The sequence below is a fragment of the Triticum urartu genome, chromosome 7A (genome assembly GCF_056163025.1).
Source record: "Triticum urartu cultivar PI428250 chromosome 7A, HENAU_Tu73, whole genome shotgun sequence".
Taxonomy (NCBI): Eukaryota; Viridiplantae; Streptophyta; class Magnoliopsida; order Poales; family Poaceae; genus Triticum; species Triticum urartu.
The window spans coordinates 623,287,435-623,308,657 of NC_141879.1; the positions used below are offsets into that span (position 1 = coordinate 623,287,435).

General features: G+C 43.8%; 1 protein-coding gene and 1 pseudogene across 2 annotated transcripts; both read left to right on the top strand.

The window, feature by feature from the left end:
* Nucleotides 1-17,196: 17,196 nt before the first annotated feature.
* Nucleotides 17,197-19,420, top strand: LOC125523209 (uncharacterized; annotated as a pseudogene). The gene is made up of 2 exons (XR_015610089.1): nt 17,197-17,355; nt 18,182-19,420. The product of XR_015610089.1 is annotated as an uncharacterized LOC125523209 (transcript).
* On the top strand, nt 19,399-20,831 carry LOC147960760 (uncharacterized). The gene has a single exon (XM_087535616.1). It carries the CDS (start codon nt 19,566-19,568, stop codon nt 20,511-20,513), a length of 948 nt encoding a protein of 315 aa, XP_087391742.1. The 5' UTR covers nt 19,399-19,565; the 3' UTR covers nt 20,514-20,831.
* Nucleotides 20,832-21,223: the final 392 nt, after the last annotated feature.

The window sequence follows — 21,223 nt, forward strand, 5'->3', positions numbered from 1 at the left end:
GGGCGTGGTCTGAGTGTTGTACGGGTGGTATATAGGCAATATCTGGCTATTTATCTGGCTAATGGTTTGACCATTGTATGACTTGCATCTATCTAACTCGCAAAGATGGCATGCGGAGGAAAGAATGCGCGTTTCAACCGGAGCAAGGCGCAACACGGAGAGAAGCAGACGCGGGCGGTGCGTGGATGGACACGGCCGACCGAAACGAGGCCCCGAGTGCAGCGCGCGCGGACGGACAGCAGGCGTCGCGGTGAAGAAGGCGAGGCCGACTACGAGGACGCGCCGCCCCTCGTGGCCATTCCGGGGGCATGTCGATGTCGAACCCCTGACCGCTATTAGAGAGATGGCGCGATGCCACGGTGGTGAGGATGAAGATGGTCCCGCCCGGACTACGAAACCAGCAGCAGCTTGCCCCACGGTGGGCGCCAACTGTCGTGGTATTCTCATGGGGGGGGGGGGTTGCGAGACTACAGATGCCACGGGGTGGCTTAGTGTGAGGGCAAGACTGCCGCCAGAATATCCAGGAACAGGTATGCGAGTATCATGCGGTAGTTTACCCAGGTTCAGGGCTCTCCGGAGAGATAATACCCCTACTCCTGCATGTCTAGATATATCTATGAAGTGTACATCTGGCAATACAAAGTGCTCCTGGAGCTGTATCTGGGATCAGTGCCATGGGCATCTGACTCTGTATATGTGTGTGACCGGAGTGAGCATGCATGCTCTAGTGGCCAGTCATGGCCGTGGGAGTCCATCCCCTGGATGGATGGATGTGTGCCTTTATATAGGCATGGCTAGCTTACTAGCTAGTGGCATGGTGGGTGTCATGCTTGTCCTTTGGGTCATTTTATAAATAGTGCCTAGGGACAAGTGACACTGTATATGATGGCTGGGATGATTCAAGCACAGTGCCGGATACGGCTGTCTCGTCGGGGTCACGTCAGGCTACAGTTGACTTCAGGTAGCCGGCTGATTGGCGCAGCCAGCAGCCGGCAGTCGGCCGGGTGGAGCAGTCGGACGGGGAGCCGGTAGGAGGGCCCAGGCTGCAGTTGACTTCGGGCAGCCGGCTGGTTGGCGCAGCCGGCCGGGTGGAGCAGTCGGACGGGGAGCCGGTAGGAGCGGCTGGGCAGTCGGACTAAGCGGCTTTGCTAGCCCTGATGTCTTGAAATATTGTCTTGTCGTCTTTGGGGTACCCGTAGTCAATTACCCCGACATTCGCGATCCAACCGATCAAGTACCGAACGCACGACACCTCCGTGATCTGCACATGTTTAGCTCGGTGATGTCGCTCGTACTCTTGATCCAGTTGAGGCCGAGGGTGAGTTTCGTCAGCACGACGGCATGTCGACGGTGATGATGAAGTTACTGACGCAGGGCTTCGCCTAAGCACTACAACAATATGACTGAGGTGTAAAACTGTGAAGGGGGCCACCGCACATGGCTAAAGACCAACTTGCGTGTCTATGGGGTGCCCCCTCCCCCGTATATAAAGGAGGGGAGGAGGAGGGGCCGGCCACAAGGGGCGCGCCCAAGAGGGGGAATCCTACTCCTAGTAGGAGTAGGTTTCCCCCTTTCCTAGTCCAAGTAGGAGAAGAAGGAAGGAGAGGAAGAAGAGAAGGAAAGGGGGCCGGCCCCCTAGCCCTAGTCCAATTCAGTTTTGGCTAGGGGGGGCACCACACCTTGGCCTCCCTCCTCTCTTCCACCATTAGTCCCATGAGGCCCAATAACTTCCTGGTGGGGGGGGGGGTCCGGTAACCCCCGGTACTCCGAAACAACCCGAACCTCCGGTGTCCGCATGTAGCCTTCCAATATATGAATCTTTATGTCTCGACCATTTTGAGACTCCTCGTCATGTCCGTGATCTCATCCGGGACTTCGAACAACCTTCAGTAAATCAAATCACATAACTCATAATACATATCGTCATCGAACGTTAAGCGTGCAGACCCTACAGGTTCGAGAACTATGTAGACATGACCGAGACTCATCTCCGGCCAATAACCAATAGCGGAACCTGGATGCTCATATTGGTTCCTACATATTCTACGAAGATCTTTATCGGTCAAACCGCATAACAACATACGTTATTCCCTTTGTCATCGGTATGTTACTTGCCCGAGATTCGATCGTCGGTATCATCATACCTAGTTCAATCTCGTCACCGGCAAGTCTCTTTACTCGTTCTGTAATGCATCATCCCGTGACTAGCTCATTAGTCACATTGCTTGCAAGGCTCATCGTGATGTGCATTACTGAGAGGGCCCAGAGATACCTCTCTGATACACGGAGTGACAAATCCTAATCTTGATCTATGCCAACTCAACAAACACCATTGGAGACACCTATAGAGCATCTTTATAATCACCCAGTTACGTTGTGACATTTGATAGCACACTAAGTGTTCCTCCGGTATTCGGGAGTTGCATAATCTCATACTCATAGGAACATGTATAAGTCATGAAGAAAGCAATAGCAATAAACTAAACGATCATAGTGCTAAGCTAACGGATGGGTCTAGTCGATCACATCATTCTCTAATGATGTGATCCCGTTCATCAAATGACAACACATGTTCATGGCTAGGAAACTTCACCATCTTTAATTAACGAGCTAGTCAAGTAGAGGCATACTAGGGACACTCTGTTTGTCTATGTATTCACACATGTACTAAGTTTCCGGTTAATACAATTCTAGCATGAATAATAAACATTTATCATGATATAAGGAAATATAAATAACAATTTTATTATTGCCTCTAGGGCATATTTCCTTCAGATGAGACCAAGTTTATCGAACCAGGAGGAGAACCATGCAACACCACGTAAACAGCTCCTCACACAAAGAACAAATACTTGCAACCCGACGTAAGAGAGGGGTTGTCAATCCCTCACGGGTAAAAAGATAGGTAAAATTGTAGTAGATTGGATAAATATATCTCGCGGGAACGCGATATTAAATAAATAGAAATTGTACCAAGGTATTTTTGGGTTTTTGGATTAATAGATCTAAAAATAAAATAAAATAAAAATAGATCACAAAGGCAAATATAATAAAGAAGAGACCCGGGGCCGTAGATTTCACTAGTGGCTTCTCTCGAGAAAAATAGCAATGACGGGTAAACAAATTACTGTTGGGCAATTGATAGAACTTCAAATAATCATGATGATATCCAGGCAATGATCATTATATAGGCATCACATCCAAGATTAGTAGACCGACTCCTGCCTGCATCTACTACTATTACTCCACACATCGACCACTATCCAGCATGCATCTAGTGTATTAAGTTCATGGAGAAATGAACTAATGCAATAAGAACGATGACATGATGTAGACAAGATCTATTTATGTAGAAATAGACCCCATCTTGTTATCCTTAATAGCAACAATACATACGTGTCCGTTCCCCTTCTGTCACTGGGATCAAGCACCGTAAGATCGAACCCATCACAAAGCACCTCTTCCCATGGCAAGAAAAATCGATCTAGCTGGCCTAACTAAACCAAAGATTCGAAGAACAAATACGAGGCTAAAAGTAATCATGCATATAAGAGATCAAAATACTCAAATAACTTTCATGGATAAAAACATAGATTTGATCATAAACTCAAAGTTCATCGGATCCCAACAAACACACCGCAAAAAGAATTACATCAAATAGATCTCCAAGAGACCATTGTATTGAGAATCAAGAGAGAGAGAGAGAGAGAGAGGGAGCCATCTAGCTACTAACTACGGACTCGAAGGTCTGCAATAGACTACTCACGCATCATCGGAGAGGCACCAATGAGGATGATGAACCCCTCCGTGATGGTTTTAGATTGGATTTGGTGTTTCTGGAACTTGCGACGGCTGGAATTGATTTTCGTTGACTCCCCCAGGGTTTCTGGAATATTGGGGTATTTATAGAGCAAAGAGGCAGTGCGGGAGTGGTGGGTTGTGCCCCCCTCGGGGCACCCCCGGGTACTTATTCGGCCCATTGGGTGCCTTTTGGTCCATAAAAATTCCACAAAAAGTTTTGCTGCATTTGGACTCCATTTGATATTGATTTTTTGTGATGTAAAAAACAAGCAAAAACAGCAGTTGTCACTTGCCACAATGTCAATAGGTTAGTCCCAAAAAATGATATAAAATGATTGTAAAACATCCAAGAATGATAATATAACATCATGGAATAATGATAAATTATAGATACGTTGGATATGTATCACCACACGTTCTTCACTCTTCATAATTTCCTGTTGCGGTTGATAGCGTTTTAGGCCCCCCTAAATGTCCATTCTTGACTTTTTTGCATACCAGAAAGAGTATAGGTAACATTATTTTCTCCCTTTTCCTCCAAACCTCCATCCTATTTTAGCATGCTACAACTATCTTTAACTCGGGAATGATGCAAAGGACCAACCCCTAGTTAAAATAGCACATGAAACTGTTCCAAATCAAAAAAAAATCACCTCATTATCGACATTACTCCTATCTTTGAAATGATCATCTAAACAATCTTTTGTAGGAGGTGACATGTCTGATCAAACCATTTGATGGTTGTCCATTTAGATTAGATGATAGAAGCAAAGGATCTATCAACAACACTGGTGCTGGAGTATATTGTTTCCAAATTCCACCATTAAGTCTTAGGGAGAATCAAGAGAACTTGCCCTTTTTTGGAGTCAGCACATGGAGGTCTAATTTTTCTCTCTACCAGTTGCAAAAAGCTTCTCATGAGCACACTTCGATATCTGTTCAATCAAACCAAAGTTTCCTTTTCAACTCCTTGTTGGGGAACATAGCGTGCAATTTCAAAAAAATCCTACAATCACGCAAGATCTATCTAGGAGATGCATAGCAATGAGATGGGGAGAGTGTGTCCACGTACCCTTGTAGACCGAAAGCGGAAGCGTTAGGCTAACGCGGTTGATGTAGTTGAACGTCTTCCCGATCCAACCGATCCAAGTACCGAACGTACGGCACCTCCGTGTTCAGCACACATTCAACTCGATGACGTCTCTCGAGCTCTTGATCCAGTAGAGGGTCGAGGGAGAGTTCCGACAGCACGACGGCATGGTGACGGTGATGGTGATGTGATCCACGCAGGGCTTCACCTAAGCACTACAACGCTATGACCGGAGGAGTAAACTGTGGAGGGGGGCACCACACACGGCTAAGAGAAATCTTGGTCTGCCTTTGGGGTGCCCCCCACCCACGTATATAAATGGGGCAGGAGGAGGTGGCCGGCCCAAGGGGGGCGCCCCAAGGGGGGAGTCCTAGTTGGACTCCCAGTCCAAGTAGGATTCACCCCCCTTCCTTCCAACAGAGAGGGGAAAGGGGAAACGAGGGAGAAGGAGAAGTAAAGAGGGGGCCGCGCCCCCTCCCCTTGTCCAATTCGGATTGGGCAAGGGGGGCGCGCGCCTCCTCCTGTGGCCTGCCTCCTCTCCTCCACTATGGCCCATTAGGCCCATTAACTTTCCCGGGGGGTTCCGGTAGCCTGCTGGTACTCCGAAAAATCCCCAAACCTTATCGGAACCATTCCGGTGTCCGTATATAACCTTCCAATATATCAATCTTTACCTCTCGACCATTTCTAGACTCCTTGTCATGTCCGTGATCTCATCGAGGACTCCGAACAAACTTCGGTCACCAAAACACATAACTCATAATACAAATCGTCATCGAACGTTAAGCGAGCGAACCCTATGGGTTCGGGAACTATGTAGACATGACGGCGACACATCTTCGGTCAATAACCAATAGCAGAACCTGGATGCTCATATTGGCTCCTACATATTCTACAAAGATCTTTATCGGTCAAATACCGCATAACAACATACGTTATTTCCTTTGTCATCGGTATGTTACTTGCCCGTGATTTGATCGTCGGTATCATCATACCTAGTTCAATCTCGTTACCGGCAAGTCTCTTTACTCATTCCGTAATGCATCATCCTGCAACTAACTCATTAGTTATATTGCTTGCAAGGCTTATAGTGATGTGCATTACCGAGAGGGCCCAGAGATACCTCTCCGATACTCGGAGTGACAAATCCTACTCTCGATTTATGCCAACTTAAAAAACACCTTCGGAGACACCTGTAGAGCGTCTTTCTAATCACATAGTTACGTTGTGACGTTTGATAGCACACTAAGTTTTCCTCCGGTATTCAGGAGTTGCATAATCTCATAGTTAGAGGAATATGTATAAGTCATGAAGAAAGCAATAGCAATAAAACTAAACGATCATTATGCTAAGCTAATGGATGGGTCTTGTCCATCACATCATTCTCTAATGATGTGATCCCGTTCATCAAATGACAACACATGTCTATGGTCAGGAAACTTAACCATCTTTGATTAACGAGCTAGTCAAGTAGAGGCATACTAGGGTACTATGTTTGTCTATGTATTCACACATGCACTAAGTTTTCGGTTAATACAATTCTAGCATGAATAATAAATATTTATCATGATAAAGGAAATATAAATAACAACTTTATTATTGCCTCTAGGGCATATTTCCTTCAGTCTCCCACTTGCACTAGAGTCAATAATCTAGATTACACAGTAATGATTCTAACACCCATGGAGTCTTGGTGTTGATCATGTTTTGCTCGTGAGAGAGGCTTAGTCAATGGGTCTGCAACATTCAGATCTGTATGTATCTTGCAAATATCTATGTCTCCCTCCTTGACTTGATCGTGGATGGAATTGAAGCATCTCTTGATGTGTTTGGTTCTCTTGTGAAATCTGGATTCCTTCGCCAAGGCAATTGCTCCAGTATTGTCACAAAAGATTTTCATTGGACCCGATGCACTAGGTATTACACCTAGATCGGATATGAACTCCTTCATCCAGACTCCTTCATTTGTTGCTTCCGAAGCAGCTATGTACTCCGCTTCACACGTAGACCCCGCCATGACGCTTTGCTTGGAACTGCACCAACTTACAGCTCCACCATTCAAAATAAATACGTATCCGGTTTGCGACTTACAGTCATCCGGATCAATGTCAAAGCTTGCATCGATGTAACCATTTACGACAAGCTCTTTGTCACCCCCATAAACGAGAAAAATATCCTTAGTCCTTTTCAGGTATTTCAGGATGTTCTTGACCGCTGTCCACTGATCCACTCCTGGATTATGGTACCTCCCTGCTAAACTTATAGCAAGGCACACACCAGGTCCGGTACACAGCATTGCATACATGATAGAACCTATGGCTAAGGCATAGGGAATGACTTTCATTTTCTCTCTATCTTCTGCAGTGGTCGGGCATTGAGTCTGACTCAACTTCACACCTTGTAACACAGGCAAGAACCCTTTCTTTGACTGATCCATTTCTAACTTCTTCAAAACTTTATCAAGGTATGTGCTTTGTGAAAGTCCAATTAAGCATCTTGATGTATCTCTATAGACCTTGATGCCCAATATATAAGCAGCTTCACCGAGGTCTTCATTGAAAAATTCTTATTCAAGTATCCTTTTATGCTATCTAGAAATTTTGTATTATTTCCAATCAACAATATGTCATCCACATATAATATTATAAATGCTACAGAGCTCCCACTCACTTTCTTGTAAATACATGCTTTTCCAAAAGTCTGTATAAAACCATATACTTTGATCACACTATCAAAGCGTATATTCCAACTCCGAGAGGCTTGCACCAGTCCATAAATGGATCGATGGAGCTTGCACACTTTGTTAGCACCTTTAGGATCGACAAAACCTTCTGGTTGCATCATATACAACTCTTCTTTCAGATATCCATTAAGGAATGCTGTTTTGGCATCCATTTGCCAAATTTCATAATCATAAAATGTGGCAATTGCTAACATGATTCGGACAAACTTAAGCATCGCTATGGGTGAGAAGGTCTCATCATAGTCAACTCCTTGAACTTGTCAAAAACCTTTTGCAACAAGTCGAGCTTTGTAGAGAGTAACATTACCGTCAGCGTCAGTCTTCTTCTTGAAGATCCATTTATTCTCTATGGCTTGCCGATCATCGGGCAAGTCAACCAAAGTCCACACTTTGTTCTCATACATGGATCCCATCTCAGATTTCATGGCTTCAAGCCATTTTGCGGAATCTAGGCTCATCATCGCTTCCTCATAGTTTGTAGGTTCATCATGGTCAAGTAACATGACTTCCAGAACAGGATTACTGTACCACTCTGGTGCGGATCATACTCTGGTTGACCTATGAGGTTCGGTAGTAACTTGATCTGAAGTTTTATGATCATCATCATTAGCATCCTCACTAATTGGTGTAGGAATCACTGGAACTGATTTCTATGATGAACTACTTTCCAATTCGGGAGAAGGTACAATTACCTCATCAAGTTCTACTTTCCTCCCACTCACTTCTTTCGAGAGAAACTCCTTCTCTAGAAAGGATCCATTCTTAGCAACGAATATCTTGCCTTCGGATCTGTGATAGAAGGTATACCCAACAGTCTCCTTTGGGTATCCTATGAAGACACATTTCTCCAATTTGGGTTCGAGCTTATCGGGTTGAAGCTTTTTCACATAAGCATCGCAGCCCCAAACTTTAAGAAACGACGGGTTAGGTTACTTGCCAAACCACAGTTCATATGGTGTCGTCTCAATGGATTTAGATGATGCCCTATTTAACATGAATGCAGCCATCTTTAAAGCATAACCCCAAAACGATAGCGGTAAATCGATAAGAGACATCATAGATCGCACAATATCTAATAAAGTATGGTTACGACGTTCGGACACACCATTACGCTATGGTGTTCCAGGTGGCGTGAGTTGCGAAACTATTCCACATTGTTTCAAATGAAGACCAAACTCGCAACTCAAATATTCTCCTCCACGATCAGATCGTAGAAACTTTATTTTCTTCTTACGATGATTTTCGACTTCACTCTGAAATTCTTTGGACTTTTCAAATGTCTCAGACTTATGTTTCATTAAGTAGATATACCCATATCTGCTCAAATCATCTGTGAAGGTTAGAAAATAACGATACCCGTCGCGAGCCTCAACACTCATTGGAGCGCATACATCAGTATGTATTATTTCCAACAAGTCAGTTGCTCGCTCCATTGTTCCGGAGAACGGAGTCTTAGTCATCTTGCCCATGAGGCATGGTTCGCAAGCATCAAGTGATTCATAACCAAGTGATTCCAAAAGTCCATCAGCATGGAGTTTCTTCACGACCTAAATGGCAGTGCCACAAATAAGTTGCACTATCATTATTAACTTTGCATCTTTTGGCTTCAATATTATGAATATGTGTATCAATACAATCGAGATGTAACAAAAATAGACCACTCATCAAGGGTGCATGACCATAAAAGATATTACTCATATAAATAGAACAACCAGTATTCTCTGATTTAAATGAATAACCATCTCGCATCAAAAAAGATCTAGATATAATGTTCATGCTCAACATTGGCACCAAATAACAATTATTTAGGTCTAAAACTAATCCCGACGGTAGATGTAGAGGTAGCGTGCCGACGACGATCACATCGACTTTGGAACCATTTCCCACGCGCATCGTCACCTCGTCCTTAGCCAATCTTCTTTTAATCCGTAGCCCCTGTTTTGAGTTGCAAATATGAGCAACAGAACCAGTATCAAATACCCAGGCGCTACTACGAGCATTAGTAAGCTACACATCAATAACATGTATATCAAATATACCTTTCACTTTGCCATCCTTTTTATCCGCCAAATACTTGGGACAATTCCGCTTCCAGTGACCAGTCCCTTTGCAGTAGAAGCATTCGGTTTCAGGCTTAGGTCCAGACTTGGGCTTCTTCCATTGAGCAGCAACTGGCTTGTTGTTCTTATTGAAGTTCACCTTCTTCCCTTTACCCTTTTTCTTGAAACTAGTGGTCTTGTTCACCATCAACACTTGATGCTCCTTCTTGATTTCTACCTCCGCAGCATTTAGCATCGTGAAGAGCTCGGGAATTGTCTTTTCCATCCCTTGCATATTATAGTTCATCATGAAGCCTTTATAGCTTGGTGGCAGTGACTGAAGAACTATGTCAATGACACTATCATCAGGAAGATTAACTCCCAGGTGAGTCAAGTGGTTATGGTTCCCAAACATTCTGTGTATGTGTTCACTGACAGAACTATTCTCCTCCATTTTGCAGCTTTAGAACTTGTTGGAGACTTCATATCTCTCAATTCCGGCATTTTCTTGAAATATTAACTTCAACTCCTGGAACATCTCATATGCTCTATGACGTTCAAAACTTCTTTGAAGTCCTGATTCTAAGCCATAAAGCATGGCACACTGAACTATCGAGTAGTCATCAGCTTTGCTCTGCCAGACGTTCATAACATCTGGAGTTGCTCCTGCAGCGGGTCCTGCACCTAGCAATGCTAGGACATAATTCTTCTGTGCAGCAATGAGGATAATCCTCAAGTTACGGACCCAGTCCGTGTAGTTGCTGCCATCATCTTTCAACTTAGCTTTCTCTAGGAACGCATTAAAATTCAAGGGAACGGTAGCACGGGCCATTGATCCTCAACAACATAGATATGCAAAAACTATCAGGTACTAAGTTCATGATAAATTAAAGTTCAATTAATCATATTACTAAAGAACTCACACTTAGATAGACATCCCTCTAGTCATCTAAATGATCACGTGATCCATATCAACTAAACCATGTCTGATCATCACATGAGATGGAGTAGTTTTCAATGGTGAACATCTCTATGTTGATCATATCTACTATATGATTCACGTTCGACCTTTGGTCTCGGTGTTCCGAGGCCATATCTGCATATGCTAGGCTCGTCAAGTTTAACCCGAGTATTCTGCACGTGCAAAACTGGCTTGCACCCATTGTATGTGAACATAGAGCTTATCACACCCGATCATCACGTGGTGTCTTGGCACGACAAACTGTAGCAACGGTGCATACTCAGGGAGAACACTTGTACCTTGAAATTTAGTGAGGGATCATCTTATAATGCTACCGTCGTACTAAGCTTATAATTCTACCGTCGTACTAAGAAAAATAAGATGCATAAAAGATAAACATCACATGCAATCAAAATATGTGACATGATAGGGCCATCATCATCTTGCGCCTTTGATGTCCATATCCAAAGCACCATCATGATCTCCATCGTCACCGGCTTGACACCTTGATCTCCATCATAGCATCGTTGTCATCTTGCCAACTATTGCTTCTACGACTATCGCTACCACTTAGTGATAAAGTAAAGCAATTACATGGCGATTGCATTTCATACAATAAAAGCGACAATCATATGGCTCCTGCCAGTTGCCGATAACTGTTACAAAACATGATCATATCATACAACAATTTATATCACATCTTGACCATATAACATACAACATGCCCTACAAAAACAAGTTAGACGTCCTCTACTTTGTTGTTGCAAGTTTTACAAGGCTGCCACGGGCTTCTAGAAAGAACCGTTCTTACCTACGTATCAAAAACCACAATGATTTTTCATCAAGTGTGTTGTTTTAACCTTCAACAAGGACCGTCCATAGTCAAACTCGATTCAACTAAAGTTGGAGAAACAGACACCTGCCAGCCACATGTGTGCAAAGCACATCGGTAGAACCAGTCTCATGAACGCGGTCATGTAATGTCGGTCCGGGCCGCTTCATTCAACAATACCGCTAAATCAAAGTAAGACGTTGGTGGTAAGCAGTATGACTATTATCGCCCACAACTCTTTGTGTTCTACTCGTGCATATCATCTACGCATAAACCTGGCTCGGATGCCACTGTTGGGGAACGTAGCATGCAATTTCAAAAAAAAAATCCTACGACCACGCAAGATCTATCTAGGAGATGCATAGCAATGAGATGGGGAGAGTGTGTCCACGTACCATCATAGACCGAAAGCGGAAGCGTTAGCTTAACGCAGTTGATGTAGTCGAACGTCTTCATGATCCAACCGATCCAAGTACCGAACGTATGGCACCTTCGTATCCAGCACACGTTCATCTCGATGACGCCCCTCGAGCTCTTGATCCAGTAGAGGGTCGAGGGAGAGTTCTGACAGCACGACGGCGTGGTGACAGTGATGGTGATGTGATCCGTGCAGGGCTTCGCCTAAGCACTACGACGCTATGACCGGAGGAGTAAACTATGGAGGGGGGCACCGCACACGACTAAGAGAAATCTTGGTCTGCCTTTGGGATGCCCCCGCACCCGCATATAAAGGGGGAGGAGGAGGTGGCCGGCCCAAGGGGAGCGCGCAAAGGGGGGAGTCCTACTTGGACTCCTAGTCCAAGTAGGATTCGCCCCCCCTTCCTTCCAACGGAGAGGGGAAAGGGGGGAGAAGAGAAGGAAAGAGGGGGGCCGCGCCCCCTCCCCTTGTCCAATTCGGATTGGGCAAGGGGGGCGTGTGCCTCCTCCCGTGGCCCACCTCCTCTCCTCCACTATGGCCCATTAGGCCCATTAACTTTCCGGGGGGGGGGGGTTCCGGTAGCCTCCCGGTACTCCGAAAAATCCCCGAACCTTATCGGAACCATTCCGGTGTCCGTATATAATCTTCCAATATATCAATCTTTACCTCTCGACCATTTCGAGACTCCTTGTCGTGTCCATGATCTCATCCGGGACTCTGAACAAACTTCGGTCACCAAAACACATAACTCATAATACAAATCGTCATCGAACGTTAAGCGTGCGGTCCCTATGGGTTCGAGAACTATGTAGACATGACCGAGACACATCTTTGGTCAATAACCAATAGCGGAACCTGGATGCTCATATTGGCTCCTACATATTCTACAAAGATCTTTATCGGTCAAACCGCATAACAACATACATTATTCCCTTTGTCATCGGTATGTTACTTGCCCGAGATTTGATCGTCGGTATCATCATACCTAGTTCAATCTCGTTACCGACAAGTCTCTTCACTCGTTCCGTGATGCATCATCCCGCAACTAAATTATTAGTTACATTGCTTGGAAGGCTTATAGTGATGTGCATTACCGCGAGGGCCCAGAGATACCTCTCCGATACTTGGAGTGACAAATCCTGATCTCGATCTATGCCAACTCAACAAACACCTTCGGAGACACCTGTCGAGCATCTTTATAATCACCCAGTTAAGTTGTGACGTTTGATAGCACACAATGTGTTTCTCCGGTATTCGGGAGTTGCATAATCTCATAGTCAGAGGAATATGTATAAGTCATGAAGAAAGCAATAGCAATAAAACTAAACGATCATTATGCTAAGCTAGCGGATGGGTCTTGTCCATCACATCATTCTCTAATGATGTGATCCCGTTCATCAAATAACAACACATGTCTATGGTCGGGAAACTTAACCATCTTTGATTAATGAGCTAGTCAAGTAGAGGCATACTATGGATACTCTATTTGTCTATGTATTCACACATGCACTAAGTTTCCGGTTAATACAATCCTAGCATGAATAATAAACATTTATAAGGATATAAGGAAATATAAATAACAACTTTATTATTGCCTCTAGGGCATAGTTCCTTCACTTCTATATTTCCATCAACATAATCAAGACTTATCAGAGATATTCCACGATAATGAATACAAAGGATCATCACCACATTTTTATCAATATCAGATTTCATCCCTTTTTGTTTGTTATCCAAACGTGAACCACCGGATAGAAACATGGATCTATCATATTTGCAGGAGGAAATACAAGCTATAGGTGCACAAACCTCATCAACCATCTAATCCACCATGATGTCGGAGGCCATCTCATCTGCTTCTTTCTTCACAACAATCATCATCATCCTCTTAACGTCACCAATCACCGTGGTGATTTTTCCTTCATCATCAAACAACCATCATTTCTCTCATGGTTCCCCTCAGTTCTCTCCCATGGCAAAAATCCAGCCACCTCTCCATTTGTGCCAAATTTGGGGATTTGGCTTCCTTCGTAGTCCACACCAATACTTTGAAAAAGGACGGTGGGCAGCCCGCGTGCAGCCTCTTCTGCTCCCCTAGATTTGTGCGGCAGAGCACATCCATCGCGAGACTCTTCATGCTCTGGTACTCGGCCTCTGCCTCCATCTCCTTGTGGAACTTGATATGGGTTCCAGCTTCGTGAACAGCGACATATTGTCTTGTTGTTCCTCCCACCGACTTTGATTGTGAAACCTTGCTAGCCTGGTCACCAGTGGGGTGTCGTCTGACGCCAAGTGTTCACCAAGATCCTCCATCGGATCCAGATCTGGCACCCCTCCTATCTGATTTCCTGAAGATAGCCCGGGATATCGAGGCAGGCAATCGCCCTTTCCCTGAGAGATTGGTACATCTCCCTGAGAGATGGGACATCAATGACATACCATTGCGTCGCTAGGGATGCGGCGAACAAGCTAGGGCAGCGATGATGTAGATGGAGACGTGGTGGTCGCGACGGTGTGGAGGGGGGAGGGGAGCGATGCGGTTTCGGTGGTTGGTCGCGTCGGTCTAGCCCAACCCATAACAAGCACACACAAAATCCCACATTAGGCTCTCAATTCAATACCCCTATGGCCCTGAGAGCTATATGTCGCTTATAGCGAGTATAGCTCTCGTCTCGCCTGAATCGGCTGATTATAAGGTCGGCCCATTAGCTCATGTCGCTCGCATCACTCGCTATCAGACTCAGATCGCTCGCTCGTTATTCCACATAGTGCATTTATTTTATTTTCCCTTTTCATTTCATTTAATTTTTGTTTACGGGTTTTCTTATTTCTTCACTGGTTTTCTTTGATTAGGTTTCTACTTTTCTTCCACTATTTTTATTTCTTTTTTTCATTGGTTTGGTGTTTTTTGCTTTCCTTTTTTATTTCTCAATTTTCTTTTGTTTCTTTCCTCATTTTTATTTGCTTTGTCCTCGGGTTTCACTGTTTTCATTCTTTTGTGTTTGTTTTCTTAGATTTTCATTTCCTTTTTTTGGTTTAACTTGTGGTTTTTATTGGTTTTCGTTTTCTTTGGTTTTTTCCGTTTCTTTCTTGGTTATCAACGGGTTTTATTCTTTTTTTCTTTATCGGGTTTCACTATTTTCCATTCCTTTTGCACTTTTTTCTTCTGTTTTCTTTTCGGTTCATTGTTTTTCATTTTTTCTTTTGGTTTCATTCTACATTTTGTGTACATGTCAAGAATAATGTTCTGTTTAAAAAATTTCAAATACAAATTTAACATTTTCGATACATGGTCAACAATTTCATACACATTTAAAAGATAAATAAATGTTTGATTAAACTTTTTCAAGTAAAACATTAACATTTTTTAGTACATGGTCAATATTTTTTCTATACACATTTAACCCGTTTTAAATGCTTGATTAATATTTTTTAAACACTTGTTTAATATTTTTTCAAATGCTTGACTAAAATTTTCTAAATGAATGATAAACTCTTTTCAAACATATTTTATATTTTTCGACACATTTTTCGTATACAGGAGACATTTCCTTTACATACATTTAACAATTTTCATTTTTTTAATACATGGTCAACATTTTTTCTTTACATATTTTTTATATTCTTCAAATGTTTGATTAAATTTTTTGAAATACAAAACTAACATTTTTTTTGAATACATGGTCATTTTTTCTATACACATTTAAACATTTTGCAAAGGTTGATTAACATTTTTTCAAATACAACTTTGATGTTTTTTAATACATGGTCAACATTTTCCAAATGATTGATTAAGATTTTTCAAATACTTTTTAAATATATTTTCAAATGCTTGATTAATCTCTATTAAATACAAGATCAATTTTTTCACACACATTGTATATAGTTTTTTACATTTTTCGTACACATGAGAAATATTTTATTTATACATATTTAACATTTTTCAAATGCTTGGTTAGCCTTTTTTCCAAATATTTAATATAAAGTGTTTTTGTAATGTATTATCTATAATCTACTATTATATTATATTATACTACTTAAAAATAATGTAAGTTTCCCATTTTACCTTTCTTTTTACCACCCCTTCGTCCAACCTTTCATGTATATGATAAATAATCACCTTAATTTACTTACCTTATGAATCAATTCCACTTTATTTCACTTACCAAACTTATAATCAAAATATAAGGTAATTCACGGTCAGAATTTGATGAACATTTATTTACACAATCGCATTATTATTGACAGGTAAATCAGTAGCTAACGTACTAGAATATTTATATCCTGTTGCAACGCACGGGCATTGTTCTAGTTTATTTATAATATTTGGAAGTATGAACGAAAGTAATAAATAAAAGACAGAAAAAACGAAAGCAAAAAACGTGAAAACCATTAAAACAAGTCCGTGGCCTCGTGCACGCCTGGGCCGGCCCATTAGCGAGACATAGCGCTGCCCCCTACGGCCTTGTTTGGAGAGAGAGAGAGAGAGAGAGAGAGAGAGAGGAGCGCTGCTCGGCAGAACCTATTTGACGCTCGTTAGCGTCAAAAGGTCGCGCTTTCGCTGAGGGGAGCCGCCTGTCTGGCCGGCCCATGTACGGGCTTCGCGTTTTTTCCGTTAGCCACAGCTTCCTTCGCTGTTTCCTGCGTTTTTTTTCTGTGTTTTTTTGCTTTCGTTTTTTTCAATGTTTGTCCGGTTTTTCAGTGGTTTTGTTCTGATTTTTTTGGTTCGTTTTTCCTTTCGGCTTTTCCTTTGTATTTTATTTTTATTTCTTCTTCTCTTTACTATGTGTTATATAAAAAGTTCACCTCCTATTACGACAATGTTCATCATATATTAAAAAATGGTTCGCCATACATTATGAAAAGTTCACTATGCATTCCGAAAATGTTCATCGTGTATTACAAAAATGTTCATCATACATTTAACAATTATTCATGACATATTAATAAAATGTTCAATGTAAATGTTCAGCGTATATCACACAAATGTTCAATGCCTATATCACACAAATGTTCAGTGCCTATTTAGAAAACATTCATTATATATTTAAAATTGTTCATTGTATATTAAAAAGATGTTCAATGGTTGAATTTTTTTTATCCGTCGCTGCGCTTATTTGTTAAATATTCTCGCACCGAATTAATCAGGAGTATTGGTGAGCTCAATTGGTAAAGAAGACGTGCAGTCTATCGTTGGTCGCGTGTTCGATTCCTCGACTGAGCATCTTTTTTGCTAATTTAGTTGCAGCCCGCAGTGAAGCCACCGAATGGGCCGGCCCAATTCGATGCATGCCCTGCGCGAAAGCTCCTCCTGTTGACGCACGCGAGCGTCAGCTAGGAGCACTCGCGCTGCTCGGGCGGCTCTGGAAGCGAATGGGACGGAAAGCGAGCCGCCTGCGGCGACGCCGCCAGCCGCCGGCCGGCATCAGCCCCACCACGTCGCCGTCTCCTTCGCCTGCATCCTCCTCAAGGTATGCACTCTCCCCGTCCTCCCGCTCCTCTTCACCTGAAGCCCAGTTTCTCGTCGCCTTTTCCCTCGTTCATCTCTCGTGTACGCGTTGTTTGTCTACTCCGTCGTGCAACTGTGCAATCAATCGTTCTCGTGGAAAGGGAAGAACTCGAATCGCGTCGCCGCTGTCGTAGGTTTAGATTTTTCACTCGATTTCGCCGTAAAGGATACTACTGAGCCTAGGAACCCTAGATGGGATGTGCATGTACGGATAGTATAATTGGTTTGTTGGTTTTGAGAAGAAAATTAGGTCGAGTGTTCGTCGTACCCCAATATGTGATTTGCAAATGGAAAGGAGTACAAAAAGTACCCAAGCAGAAGAACCCGTGAAATTCCAGAGTATCCGTACTGTACATGTCCTGACAGTCGGTATTGGTAGCACATTGTTATTTATAGAGCTATAACTGCAGCTGTTTTATTCAGTGTTTACAGCCAAGCGAAATGTCATAGCGTCTGTCACCATTTCAGTATCATGATCTGAAGATGCAGATGGTTTTCACTGTCACGAAAAGTTTTAACTACAGGGTGGCTTTCCAAAATAAAATTCTTATCTGTGCATGCTGTCATCTTAGCCCTGTCATATAACCATCTTACAAAATAAATCGATCAACTTGCTGCTTATTTGTAAGTGTCGACTTTCTTGACATTTAAGGGATATACAAGATCTGGAGAACAACACATGCTTAATTGCTTGTCCATGGTCCAAGCATGCTGTCTGCCTTTTTTCATTTGTTACTGGACTAATAATCTTTCTAACCTTTCTGCCTTGAATTTGTTGTGTTTTGCAGAGAGTTTGCCATCATGCAAAGCCCGAGCAAATTGCCTGACCCATCTGTCTCTACTCCCCCAGGAGTGTTGGGGCACCAAGGTTGGGCTGACCTCCCAGATAAACTGCTTCACTCCATTGTTCCTCTGTTGGGATCTTTCCTCGACCTTATTGCGTTTGCTAGCACCTGTGGTTCTTGGCGTGCTGCCTTCTCTTCGTACCCATCCAAATCGACCATCTGCACCAAACTCCCACCTCTCCTCGTCCGACCCAATGTCTGTGTCGATGCCCCTCATCTCCCTTCCAGCAATGGTCGTCACAAGCTACGCACATGTAAGGTCATTGATCTGGCCAACCAGAACAGAGCCCTCCGCTGCCAGATTCCTCAAGAAACTTTTCAGAGGATGCGTTTTGCTGGCTCTTCCTATGGGCATCTCATCTGCTGCCGCCGAGGAAATTGCCTTGTTGTTGATGTGTTCACTGGTGCCGAGGTTTCACTTCCATCTCTCCCATTCAGTGGTGACTGTGAGCAGGAGTTCTACTTTGGCGGCACTCTGACAGCTCCCCTTGCATCACCCAACTGCCATCTCCTTGTCAGCACACGATCCTCCCTGTTTGATTGGCCGGTTGGAAGTGACTCTTGGTCTGAACTCAAGCTTTCTGATGCACGGGTAGATCAGATTGTGGAGTTCATGGTCAGTTCATCGCCATGGATTATTCTCAGAGGATCTACATTCTGAAGTTAGCCCCCCAGCTTGGCCTGCAGGAGATAACAACCGAGTGGTGGGATGACATGACTGAATGCCCATATCTAAGACCATGGCTGGTGGTCTGCGGTGATATGCTTCTCATGGTTGACCATTACATGAGCTTATCATTTGGAGCACCAGTCTTGTATAAACCCTACCACCTTGATATGTCGACCAGACCTGCAAAATGGGTGGAGGTGAAGAAGCTAGACAATTGGGCACTCTTTGTAGGGGGTGATGTGAGGAGCCCGCCGTTTTCTTGCTTGACCCCAGAGAAGTGGGGAGGGAGGAGCAACTGCCTGTACTACGCCCATTACTCTCAGCCTTGGAGCGTACATGGATTAGGTGACGCGGCAGATGCTGTGTGGGATCATTCCACCGACCCTGATCTTGTGTACAAGAGAAACTGGTACGGCCAGCTGCAGGCCTTCTGGGTGTATCCAAGCATGTTCTATTCCGATGCTCCAGTAGTGACGGGGCACCAAGACTGGGCTGACCTCCCAGATAATCTGCTTCACTCCATTGTTCCTCTGTTGGGATCCTTTCTCGACCTTATTGCGTTTGCTAGCACCTGTCGTTCTTGGCGTGCCGCCTTCTCTTCATACCCATCCAAGTCGACCTTCTGCACCAAACTCCCGCCTCTCCTCGTCCGGCCCAATGTCCGTGTCCAAGCCCCTCATCTACCTTCTAGCAATGGTCGTCACAAGCTACGCCACATGTAAGGTCATTGATCTAGCCAAGCAGAACATAGCCCTTCGCTGCCAGATTCCTCAAGAAACTTTTCAGAGGATGCGCTTTGCTGGTTCTTCATATGGGCAACTCATCTGCTGCCGCCGAGGAAATTGTCTTATTGTTGATGTGTTCACTGGTGCTGAGGTTTCACCTCCATGTCTCCCATTCAGTGGCGACTGTGAAGAGGAGTTCTACTTTGGTGGCACCCTGACAGCTCCCCTTGCATCACCCAACTGCCATCTCCTTGTCAGCACCCGATCCTCCCTGTTTGATTGGCCGGTTGAAAGCGACTCTTGGTCTGAAATCAAGCTTTCTGATGCACGGATAGATCAGATTGTGGAATTCAATGGCCAGTTCATTGCCATGGATTATTCTCAGAGGATCTACTTTCTGAAGTTAGCCCCCCAGCTTGGCCTGCAGGAGATAACTACCAAGTGGTGGGACGGCATGACTGAGTGCCCATATCTAAGACCATGGCTGGTGGTTTGCGGTGATATGCTTCTCATGGTTGACCATTATGTGAGCCTATCATTTGGAGCACCAGTCTTGTATAAACCCTACCGCCTTGATATGTCGACAAGACCTGCAAAATGGGTGGAGGTGAAGAAGCTGGACAACTCGGCACTCTTTGTAGGGGGTGATGTGAGGAGCCCGCCGTTTTCTTGCTTGAGCCCAGAGAAGTGGGGAGGGACGAGCAACCGCCTGTACTACGCCCATTACTCTCAGCCTTGGAGCGTACATGGCTTTGGTGATGCGGCAGATGCTGCGTGGGATCCTTCCACCGACCCTGATCTTGTGTACAAGAGAAACTGGTACGGCCAGCTTCAGGCCTTCTGGGTGTACCCAAGCATGTTCTATTCCGATGGCCAGTGATCATCGATGGGGCAACTACAGCTTGCTGCTCTACCAGCTTCTTCTCGGAAACTATCACTTCCAACAGACTTAGGCAGCTGAAAAAAGGTGCTTTTTCATGGTGACAGTCATGCTGAAGCTTCTGCAGTTAGTTTCATCCTTCTGTTTTAAAACATTGTAGGAGGCGTTTAGGGTTGCAATCGGTGCTTACTCTAGCTTTTGCCAGTTAATTTGTCGTTCAATTTGCTGTTTGGTTGTTGCACTGTATGGATATGTACTTGACTACGTATTGCTCATCTGTGCTGGAGTTGACTAGTTAAGCACCATGTTTCTGCATGACGAAGAGTGTTCCTGCATGTGCCCGTGCTCTTATTTGCATCTTAATCTATTTTAATTCGACAAGTTAATTACAACAAGCAGACTTGCATAGCTAATTTTGCTTGAAGATACATGATGTGTCACTCTTGAATTCGCCCGGTCTGTGAACAAGGCATTTTTTTCTTCAGTTATTGTAACAAGAGTTGCCCCGAAGTGTGTTTTGTTGTGCATGTATGATATACAGAGCTGTTGGTGTCAGCGTGAAATATCGCTGCACCGTTCATAATTCGTATGCGCATAGATATCAAGATGCCTGAAATTCGAAACACATTCCCGTTGAAAGAACACTAATTTCTCAGTTTGGTAACCAAAGAAGGCTTCTTCAAACTTCATGTACAAAACAGTAGGGTTCT